The sequence below is a fragment of the Styela clava genome, chromosome 10, assembly GCF_964204865.1.
Source record: "Styela clava chromosome 10, kaStyClav1.hap1.2, whole genome shotgun sequence".
In the NCBI taxonomy this organism is placed as follows: domain Eukaryota; kingdom Metazoa; phylum Chordata; class Ascidiacea; order Stolidobranchia; family Styelidae; genus Styela; species Styela clava.
The window spans coordinates 5,080,219-5,092,304 of NC_135259.1; the positions used below are offsets into that span (position 1 = coordinate 5,080,219).

General features: G+C 34.1%; 1 protein-coding gene across 2 annotated transcripts; it reads left to right on the forward strand.

The window, feature by feature from the left end:
• Positions 1-1,022: 1,022 nt before the first annotated feature.
• On the forward strand, positions 1,023-10,341 carry LOC120337973 (uncharacterized). 2 transcript variants are annotated; one of them, XM_078117496.1, is made up of 16 exons: positions 1,023-1,219; positions 1,724-1,862; positions 1,948-2,050; positions 2,119-2,234; positions 2,737-2,808; positions 3,729-3,841; positions 3,937-4,035; positions 4,747-4,885; positions 4,964-5,063; positions 5,132-5,247; positions 5,747-5,818; positions 6,514-6,626; positions 6,722-6,823; positions 6,899-7,084; positions 8,892-8,943; positions 9,656-10,341. In XM_078117496.1, the coding sequence occupies exons 1-16, from the start codon at positions 1,162-1,164 to the stop codon at positions 9,723-9,725; spliced, it is 1,650 nt and encodes a 549-aa protein (XP_077973622.1). In that variant the 5' UTR covers positions 1,023-1,161; the 3' UTR covers positions 9,726-10,341. The 2 variants fall into 2 exon arrangements, with proteins under 2 accessions (XP_077973622.1, XP_077973621.1); XM_078117495.1 differs by having other exon boundaries at positions 6,899-7,093; positions 9,656-10,340.
• Positions 10,342-12,086: the final 1,745 nt, after the last annotated feature.

Here is a 12,086-nt window from a genome sequence, read left to right on the forward strand (position 1 = left end):
GACTTCGAACACATTTCCTTTCAGAGAAAACATAATAAAATTTCGGTTACGCCAAATAAAGTTCACGGCATCAGTTATGAAACTTATGCCTATGCCTATTTTGGGGGATGAATGAGAAAGAAACGTGGTTCTGCATGCTCGCAATTCGTGGTCAATTCCAAAATGTCATTTTTATTTTTGTTTTTCATTTCTATTGGACCATAAAACTTGGTAACATATATTTCATCATATTAAAACACAATTGTTTTTCTGTAATGTAAATTAGAATGGCTCCATGACACAGCAGATACTTCTCTCGCCACCTAGATTGAACTTTGAGTCCCACCGATGTAATAGAGGAAACCAGATATTCCATTGGTCGGTGGAGTATAAAAAACGTTCATCTGAAGCTATCAAAATTCACCATCAAGGAAGGTTAAATTTAGTTACAAGTGAGAACCCCTGGTTTAACGACTATCGAACTTTCTTTTAATTAACAGTTTACAATCATAAGTATTAGCGTTGTTGCTGAAATTGCAGTCGTGGGTCACACAACTATTACCTATATCAAAATAGGTAACGTTAGTAATGCTGGAATTAAATTCAGTTGATGAATTCATGTCACATTGGGTTAGTTTAACCATGATTATAATAAGATCGATCATTTACCGTGTCACTTTATTGAGGTAGGGAACAGGATACATTTGTGGCGACCAATGGAGCGAAAATCCGACCTTAACGGGGCTTATAAAAACCGTCGCCTGGCTTACATGCGTTCATTCGCCGTTAGACGGTATTCGGCTAAATCCTTCTAATGTATACAATACTTAGCTAGGTTGACTTTTTACATTACCAGATATGAATGGAACAACTGTGACCAATTTTATGAAACTCACTCTGAAAAAGATTTATTAGTTTGCTGAAAATGTGGGTCGGTATCAAGAATAGATACATATATATTTGTAAAAAGCAGCCGATGCCACTACTGGAATGTTTTCACTTGAAAATTGGTTATCAATCTTATGTTGTCATGTTTCTTTCTAATATTCCCGTCTTATTAAGCCAGCAGATACTCGAGTGTGTAGTATAAAGTTTTTGTAAATATACAAAAAAAATTTAACACTATGTTTTAAATATAGAGATAATTTTTGATTTTTGATTGGTTGATCTCGGAAATTCAACATGAAATTATGTTTGCTGACGATGCATTGTTTATTTGCGTTAACTGGAACGTTTGTCGGTAAGTACCTATATTTTTATAGTACAGTATAAGTTTAACTAATATTCGACATCTAGTTCTATCCAGTGGTGGGATTCAGCCGGTTCGCACCGCTTCCATAGAACCGTCTCACGGAATTTTGTGAGATGAGCGAACCGGTTAGCATTACTGGTTACTGTCAAAGGATTTTTGCATCTTATATGAGACACCGATTTTTGAGATCCGACTGAAAAATATGACAGAGTGTTACTTAGTTCCAAACAAATGTTCTGATATTTTCCACAATTCAATTGAACAAAATTTAATTGTAAATAATATAGAACACTAGTCGATTAATTTCAAGGGCAACTGCATCTAAACAATTGGATCCTATGCAACATCAACAATACTTGCACAACATCTATCAGTATCATTTTAAGTGATTTTAAGTTCAAATAAGCGACATTAAGTCCAACAAAAATGAGTTGAAATAATGTGCTAAATAAAATTTACATAAGTCATTTACTGGAATAACGCTTCATTCAGATGCGATTGGACCGATAGAACTATCGAAAGAATTCTTCTTGGAAAAACATAATGAGTACCGCAAAGCTGCTGGTGCGAGCAATATGAGAATAATGACATGGGACGACACACTCGCCACCTTTGCCCAGAGCGTTGTAGAGTAAGCATTTAGTACTGTATGCCCTTTTACATCCATACTTATGATAAATATAACGTGCCTATTAATCAAATAAGTATTTTTTTAGCACATGCATATTTGCGCATAGCTCAGGCAGTGGTTACGGAGAAAATCTCTGGGCCGGTACAGGAAACAGCATTGATGGGGTTACTACATCTTGGCATAACGAGGTAATACTATTCAAAATTTTAATTTTCTTTTGTGCATTTCAGTTTTATTGTAAATCTATTTACTACAGATATCAGACTTCGACCTATCGTCCAACACTTGCTCAAACGTTTGTGGCCATTATACCCAAGTGGTGTGGTGGTCAAGTTATAAACTTGGTTGCGCAGCTAGAAGATGTCCAGGAACGTAAGTTTTATTTACTCTCATTTTAATAAATTAAAAACGCGAATTAAAAAATCCAAATACAATTCTTGCTTTATGCACTAGTCACTTATCCCCGACAAAGTATAAACCATATATATATATATATATATATATATATAGATTGTTTAATATAACCATTGACTATAATAAAGCCTGTTATGGAGTAAATACGTTTTTTATGGTTTTTCATTTTAATTAAAATTTGTCTGTATAGCTATAGCACATGGATAAGTTTCAAAAAATTTCACAAATATTATTTTTCTATTTTAATGGAAATGATTGAAAACTTAGTTTACTTTTAAATTTATGCAATAATAAAATCCCGAAAATATTTAAATTTGATCGAATTATGTAATTAGCAATAGAAAGTGTTTCAATGTTGAATTGAAATATTTTACTATTTTCCAATATCCTTTCGTGCAGGTTGAAACAAATCTCATACATTTTTTGTGAATGAAATTTAAAAACTGTTTTGCTTTTTCAGTGGGAACTTTTTAGGTGGTAATGATTTTACATTAGTCGCATGCAACTATAGTCCTCCTGGAAATTATGTTGGGTAAGTGACATATTCTATTTGAGCGTTTTGTGGTGTATTGTCTCAGTGAAAATTTAGTCATCAGTTATTTGAATTAATTCGGGTTGGATTATTTAATTTAATCTAAAAAAATCTTAAAAAAGCAAAAAACGGGCAAAACGAGACAATTTAAAATGAAAGTTAGTTGACTGCGTAATTATATTTTCTTGCTGTGCAAAGTGAAAAAATTGTTAAATAATTAAACCTTACTAAATGTTTATAAAATATGGAAGATGGGCATATATGCTTTTATGGAAATGTTGGATGGAGCTACCGCCAAAAGTTGGTGAAACAAAAATATGAAACAAGCATGGGCATTGATAGTAAAAGGTATTCAAGTGTGGGATCGAACCGTGCTAGCTAGTATGGAATGGAATAAACAAGACACTTACCCGACCTTTGAACTTCTCGCTAGCTAGACTGATTAGTCGCTGAAAAATATGTTGGGGAAATATCAGTGTGTGAGTGTCGTGGCAGAACTTTCCCGATCGAATTGTGCCGTCCTAGTTATAACGCAATGCTTATTTGATGCAAAAGTGGGCGGGGTCAAACTGCAGGTCTGGTGGAAGATCGTATACATGCATTGGTTCTACCAAACAATCGCTAATCGTAATATCGTATGAAATAAATTAAAAAAAATATGTAAATTTCCATATTTCCGCTCCTTCTATTTTATTTGTGTTTTAGTGTGGAAATATAATTTGTGTGCAAAATCTTGGGACCCCCAGAAGTATGTGCACCAAGATGGCGCACAACCTGAACATAGTATGTGCACCGGGTTAGGGTTCAGGTTATGGTGCACATACTTCGGGAGCGTAAATCTTGTTCCCAATTTTTCTCCACCAGTAGCCCTTAAGGTTTTCTAAATTTATATTTCACAATTTTACCGAACATTGTAACAGAGAACGACCATTCACTGAAGGCAAACCATGCTCAGCCTGTGATACTGAAGACTATTGCTTTGATAGTCTTTGTGCAAATGTTGCAGAAGACGGAACGGACTTTCGTGTCTCTGGTAAGTTAACTTGAATGGCCAATTGCAGGAAAAAAGACATGGAATAGTGAATAAAATGTCCGTTGATAAAATTTGTATATTGTTGTTGCTTCTAGAAACTACGGCATCAACGACAACTAGTACCAGTGAGTCCACAACAAACCAATTGTCCACGTCAACAAACCAAAGTACTTCTACCACTTCTGCTGCCATCGGTAATACGAATTTAAACAACATACTTCCGAGTGTTTTTAGCCATACGACAAAAATGAGTTAGATTTCTACAAAAACAATATTTATTATAGAAACAAGTTCATCTTGAAGTTCCACAACTCAAGGTAACTCGTCATCAAGCACTTCCGATGGGACATCCTTGCCCTACACTACCACAATCACATTTTTATTTTTATTTATTACATTTTATTACCAATCTCATTTTTTGATTTATTTTTGACGCCGTGAGTAAAGTTGAAATAAGACAAACTAAAACTTTATGCACTATACAACTACTCCGTATATGGCCCACCTGTTTATCGTTTCAGTAGAGTTTTTTTAGTGTTATTTTGATTGGCATATCCAAATCCTATTATGTTCATACAATTTATGCCCAGCAAAATGACAACACTCTGTGGAATTCGGTTATTAAACAATGAAACTAGGAAGAACGGGGAGTTTTCTTGTAAAGGGACAAGTAGAATCAGTTTTGCGCCTAGCATTGTGACCTCCTCCAACTGTTCAGTGACCCCTCTGGGAGGTCACGATCCCCGATTAGAAACCGCTGCTATATGACATCAACAATTCCTGCACAGCATCTATAAATATTATTTTATAATAAAATAAGGGGTAATGACCCAACAATGATGATTTTATAATGTGCTAAATAATTTACCTGTATACGTCATTTACCGGGATAACACTTCATTCAGATGACATCGGACCGATAGAAGTATCGAAAGAACACTTCTTGGAAAAACATAATGAGTACCGCAAAGCTGCTGGTGCAAGCAAAATGAGAATTATGACCTGGGACGACAACCTCGCCACTTTTGCCCAGAGCGTTGTAGAGTGAGCACTTCTATAAATTCTACATCCATCTTTATGATGAATATAACATATTAATAATTCAAACAAATATTTTTCTAGCACATGCACATTTGAGCATAGCGACACTTTTTACGGAGAAAATCTCTGGGCCGGTACCGGCACCAACATTGATGGGGTAACCACATCCTGGCATAACGAGGTACTACTATTCAAAATTTCAATTTTCTATTATGAATTCCAGTTTTATTGTAAATCGATTTATTCCAGATATCAGACTACGACCTATCGTCTAACACTTGCTCAAACGTTTGTCGCCATTATAGGCAAGTGGTGTGGTCGACAAGTTATAAACTTGGTTGCGCAGCTAGAAGATGTCCAGGAACGTAAGTTTTATTTACTCTCATTTGGATAACTTTAAATACTACTTTTTCTATCAAATGCTAATTAAAAAATCCAAATGCAATTCTTGCTTTCAACCTATGCATTTATTCCGACAAGTATACACTTTACAAATAATTTGTTTATTATAGCCATTGACTGTAATAGAGCCATTTTATGAAGTATATTCGTTTCTATCGTTTTTTCCATTTTACGTAGAATTTGTCTGTGCAACGCAAGAAAGGGATAACTTTCGGCAAAATGTCAAAAATGCTAATTTTCAATATTGAGGAAATGATTAAAACGTTAGTTTCCTTCTAAATTTATGCATTCAATAAAATCCCGAAAATATTTAAATTTGACGGAATTATGTAATAGGCAATCGAACGTGTTTCACTGTTAAATTGAAATAATCTATTAATTTGCAATAAAATTTCGTGCAGGTTTAAATAAATCTCGTATATTCTTTGCAAATGAAAATTAAAAACTGTTTTGCTTTCTCAGTGGAAACGTTTTAAATGGTAAGGATTTTACATTTGTCGTATGCAACTACAATCCTCACGGGAATATTGAAGAGTAAGTGACTTATTCTATTTGGTCGTCTTGTGGTTTATCGTAGAATCCAATAAAAATTTAGTCATCAGTATATAATTTAATTCGGGTTGAATTTTTTACTTGAATCCAAACAAATCTTGAAAATGCAAGAAACGGGTAAAATGAGGCAATTTAAATTGAAAATTAGTTGACTGCATAATTATATTATTTTGCTGTGCAATGTGAAAAATTTGTTAAATATTCAAACATAATTTAATGATTATAAAATATGGAAGATTAGCTTCTACAGAATATGTTTGATGAAGTTACCGCTAAAAATTAGTAAAAACAGAATAGAAACCACCGAGAGTATCGAAATCAAATACATTCTAGTGTGTGGGATTAAACCGCATTGGGTAGTATGCAACGGGAATAATAAACAAGGCACTTGTGTCTTACCCGACCTTTAAACTCCAGGCTAGCTAGACTGGTCAGTCACTGAAAAATTTGCTTGGGAAAGCTCAGGAGTGACGTAACGAAACTTTACCAATCGAATTGTGCCGTCCTAGTTGTAGCGCTAGTCGTATTTGATCAAAAGATGGGCGGGGTCAAACTAAAGTGCTGGTGGAAGATCGTATACATGAATTGGCTGAACGCAACAGTCGCGAATTGTGATACGGAATGGAATAAATTCAAAAAATATATATGTTTCACACTTTTACTAAACATTGTTACAGAGCACGGCCATTTACTGAAGGCAAACCGTGCACAGGCTGTGGTGCTGACGACTATTGTTTTGATGACCTTTGTGCAAATGTTGAAACAGATGGAAAGGACTTTCGTATTTCTGGTAAGTTAACTTATTTGACTAATTGCAGGGAAAAAGAAATTGAATAGTGAATAAAATGTGCGTTGAAAATATTTGTATATTGTTGTTGCTTCTAGAAACTACGGCAGCATCAACGACAACTAGTACCAGTGAATCCACAACAAGCCAATTGTCCACGTCAACAAGCCAAAGTACTACTACTACTTCTGCTGCCATCGGTAACATACTTCCGAGTGTTTTCAGCCATACGACAAAAATAAGTTAAACTCCTACAAATACAATATTTATTATAGAAACAAGTCCATCAGGGAGTACGACAACTCAAGGTAACTCGCCATCAAGCACTTCCGGTGGGACATCTACGTCCTACACTACCACAAGCATATCTGATGGGACATCTTCTCCATATACTACATCTACGTCTGACCCTACTCCAACAATGACGACTTCCACAACAGATAGCCCAACAAACTGTCCTGGTAGTGATGGTGAGATATTCTTTCAAATGCGTAATTGCCAGCATCCACAATAAAAAATGCAAGGCTCAGTATATGATTCACCTAAATTTACTTATGAATAGAACTAATTAAAGAGCGTTTTTATTCATTTCAGTCGGCTATGCCTTGCAATAGGTGCGTGCTGTGACAGACAGTTTCGATTATTTTTTCGCACAAATTTGCCGAATAAGCGCGAATTTAACAATCATTTACCATTGAGTACGCGAGGACATTAGAGGCATTGTAGAAAATGGAATATATAATGAGTAATTTAAAAGAATTATATATATCAACATATTATACCAACAGCGAACTTTTAAAATTAGGTCCGTTTTTCTAATACACGGCGGCGGTCGTGTGACTCGATCTCCAAGCGTTCAGAACTTCAGACTTCTTGACACTATGATCTGCTATTTAGCCAACTTGTAATTGGTGAGTGCGGTTTTAAAAACGAGATTCTTGCGCACATGTTGAATGATTCTCACAATGTAGACAAAGATAGTTTGTCGTGAGCATACAACCAGAACAAATTAGATGCTGCTGCTTAATATGATGATCTAGCAACGTGAGACCAGGGTACTCGAAATTTTGTGACAGCATTTATTGTGTCAATTGCTTCATTTCATTTGCAATGACCCGAAAACTACGGCAACAAACAGTATGAAAACTTAATGGAAATTCAATGTAACTGTCATCTCGCGTGAGAAAGTTCAATATGTATAAATATTGCGTATTTTTCCGTCAACTAAAATATTTTTTTATTGCCAATAATTCTGGGTCACAGTTTCACACAATTTACAGCATTATTCCTAAAATAGTTCTGTATAGATACAAACGGATTGTTATTAAACGAAACCCTTCGGGAGATGATCTTGATATGGTGGCCTATTAGGATCTTACCAGACTTACATATGAAATCACGCAATCGTATATCACTAAAATAAAATTGCTTTGTTCAAATGTTCTTACGCATATCACAACTTAAACAGGTACACATTCAACATTTGCGCATCCTATACTTTTCATTCGTGTACGATATTTTTTATTTTGTTAAAAGCCCCTTAAAGACCGCTATTAGTAAATGTTGACAAGTTAACAAAATGACATGGTATATGATTTGTAACTATTGTAACTACAAACTGGCACGCAATTATTGTCCGAGCGAAAATTGCTGCTTACATGTAATGGGGATATCTATTAATACAAGGAAAATGCTGGGGTGTGAATAATGTCAAAAAGTCCAATATGTCGGATATTTATAACTTATCATATAACGTATATTATTACAAGGAACATAGGACTTTAAGCTCGGAAATGAATATTTATGAACGATCTCCGTTTGCACGCATGTCTATTACAGAATTTAAGTGCAGGGTTCAACCACAGTGAAAAATGCGCTTATAGGAAACTTGACCTTATTTCAAAAAAAATATTGACGGTTACTTTGGAGTTTGATGGCATCTTTTTGTTCCTTTCTGTTTAATTAAACGTGTCAATTTCAAGTGATTTATTTTTATTCATCTCATTCTACCATCAATATCATTTTTTGATATATTATTGGTGCCGTGAGTAAACTCAAAATGTAATGCACCGAAAATTATTTCACTATACTATTACTCCGTACTTGTCAATGAAATAAACAAAGTTGGATGAAGCGCTATGTTTTATTTCAGAAAAGTTTGTACATATAAAATTTCTCAATAGCATTCTATACGTTGTGACATTCAACTAGAATTTTATCACAATATATCAACCCAGCGAATTTGCTTATATTCTTTTTTGTTTGTAGGATGTGGAAATCCTTGCGTCGTGACCCAAGAAAAGTACAGAGAAAGTCTCAGGTAACGTTACAGACTTTTATAATTTTAAAATGCTAAAAATAGGAATATTTCAATAAAAATGAACAAAATACAACAAAGACCATAGATGTTTATTCACTTCCAATACCGAGCTGGGGTCAATTTTTGATTCATTAAGACATTTAGGTTTAAAAATGTAAAATAATTTTAAGCAAAATATTTCCTCAAAATTATTGTCGGAATATTCATAACCGAGAATTGAAAGCGAGTTATATCTACTCCTCACATGTAGGTAATCAACTATCCATCGATAATTAGAATTTATTTTCGATAAAAATAGCAAGAAACAAGAGAGTATTGCTAACATATATGAACACAAAACAATTTGCATTACCGTTAGTCTTCCTTATCAAAAACTTTCGATTCGCTAACCACCAGATCGCTGAAATGCGATCGCGGAACCGCCACACGGTGCTCTATTTTTAATTTTGGTGACGTCACCACACAAAACTTTGGAAAAAAAATCCCATAGAGTCGAAAGAAATCTTTGAAATAAATAAAAGTAATAGACTTCTATGGACAACAACGATTTTAAACACCGCAAATTTCAAAGGACTTGGTTCATGACGACGAGTAGACGACAAAGGCGATTATTTCTTAATAACAATAACGAAAAGAATACTAACAACAACAACAATTGGTCCATTTTGTGTACAATAAACAATTTTGATTATAATTTGTTTATATCTTTTAGAGAATGGAAGAAAGCTATGGAAAAATGGCAAAAAGAGATGAACAAGTCATGCAAGTCATGCAATCAGTAAACTTACGCTTCGATCGAGCATGGCGATTATTAACCAATTTGTTAATTATCATACTCCACTTGTTATATAATCTTTCTTGATCTCGATTTGTTTATGAATATAATAAATTGTAAGTGCTTCATTTTATACCTGCTGTAGATCACAGAAATGCAAACTAAGTTAGGAAAAATTGCTACCCAGCAGCTTGATAAAACCAGTTTTTGCAGTCAAATAAATTTTACAATTCCAGTTGTATATTTTGAATTTTCGTTTTCTATCACAAATTTATGTCGATGTTCCTACAATAATAACCCACTACATTAAATACCTTGCACCCATTTTATTTCGGTGTTTTTAACTTGTGATCTCCGTGTTTAACATTATACTGATTATGGATTTACTTTCAAATAATAACTACTAAAAATCACTTTTACCAGATAGTTTCATAATACTTTTCGAGCTTATCGCCCAAAGATATTTTATATTAGGTATTCATCATGGATAATTTTAGCGCTCTGTGTTATTGTTTTTTATTTGACTGTTTATGATGCATTTATATATTCTCCCATTAAGTTCTGCTTAAGATAAAAGATAACCAAATATATACCAATATGCTTTACGCACAACTTCGGGTTTTCAATTTCACACGAATTAGAAGTAATAAGGATTTTTTGGCACAATTTCGATACTTTCGTAGTGTGTGTACAGGGTTATAGGGTTAGATCATAATTTAGTAAACACTTAGAATATTGTTGACTTGCAACTGAAAGTTGCTGATACTTGAAACCTAACTAGGACTCGAGTGACTTTAAATCGACTTCACTTGCAACTCGAGGTTTAGTGCCCATCGCTGCATATACACTCGCTATGTATGGTAGACGGCTGGCACAAATCGGATAATTTAAAAAGTAAATCGCTTAGGAATTTACGGAATCATAGACTAATCGAAGAAAACCTGCTACTATTCTATTCAAATTGGACTAATACTGAAATATAAACACATCATCAATACAAATGTCACCACTTATTAAATAAATTCAAAACAAGCTGTTTCACGCAGATGATTGCCGACTACCATGATTCATATTTGCATTATCGCCAATTCGGCATAGTTTACGTGTCGAGTTCTTATCAGACTTGACATCGAAAAAACAAAATTTGGTTTAACATCACTCACGTTGATATATTACTGAGTTATCAAATTGTTTTTTATTTTCCAACACATATCAAAATTGCAGATATTGGGCGATCGTTTTTTGCTAACAAAAATATTTAGGGAATATCCATCTCACAATTATTCAAGTATATAATGCCAGTAAGCAGTGATGAGGTAGGTTCAAGGTTTTTTTTGGATCGAACTTAATTCAGAAAATGTATGTATGTCATCAAGTAAGCTACGGTATTATGACACGATTTATATAAATCCAATACATAACTTCTGAAACGCTTAATAAATAACACACTCTAGTTGCCAGATGCGATGCATGTTTCCCATTTACGACGAAAACAAAAAACGAGAATATCAGTCGGAGACCGAAGACTTATCGATCGAAAGTTAGGGGATCCCCAAAACAGCGCTCTTACTCCATAGTGACACCTTGTGTCCCATCACTAATTGATTAATAACTCGCTAATTATACTACATAATTCGCCCAAAATCAATAGGCTTCTGGTCCGAGATAAGATTAATGCACATGCAAAATCTGGAGCAGATTCAATCTTGCTTTCGTGAGATATCGCGTGCATCTAACAGACATACAAATACTTATAAACATACTTACCGATTAAAATCGATAAGTAATACAATCGATAAGTAACAAGAACGGGGTTGCTGATTCCAAGATATTCCAAGAACAACCGTGCGAAACCTTGAATCCTACCACTGCCTGTTAACCTCAAATTGTGCTTTGATTTGCTTTATTGCTCCAACTACTTGACGTAATAACGTTAGACATCCGGAATAACTCAATAAATAAGGAAAGCTAAAAGTAGAACAACAGGTAAATTTAGGACAGGACTTTCATATTTATCCCGGTAGAGAGGAAATCCAATAAAAATTCCGATCACATGACAAACCCGGGATTCTTGTCCGGTTACCACTTCGTGTCATGTATCCAAGTAGGTAACCATTATGTAAATGGGAAATATGTTTGTGAATAAACAAACGATTGGCCAATGAAGTACAAACTAGAACAAAAATGAAAAATAAAGAACAAAAATGGCAATCTAATGTATTGGAATAATATGTTTTGAACATTTTGTAACATAATTTCTAAAAAGTCTAGACTTGATTTTGAGTTTAAAATCGAACTTATTTCTAATCGCATTCTACGTTTAATATTGTAATAAGATAGAAAAACTTCTAATATGTCGTAGACCTAT

Bases quoted from the DNA above. Each gene is read 5' to 3' on its own strand.
- LOC120337973 (XM_078117495.1), top strand. From the start codon at position 1,162: ATGAAATTATGTTTGCTGACGATGCATTGTTTATTTGCGTTAACTGGA. The intron at 2,235-2,736 runs GTAAGTTTTATT...TTGCTTTTTCAG, and splicing joins GCTAGAAGATGTCCAGGAAC to TGGGAACTTTTTAGGTGGTA. The intron at 2,809-3,728 runs GTAAGTGACATA...ACATTGTAACAG, and splicing joins CCTCCTGGAAATTATGTTGG to AGAACGACCATTCACTGAAG.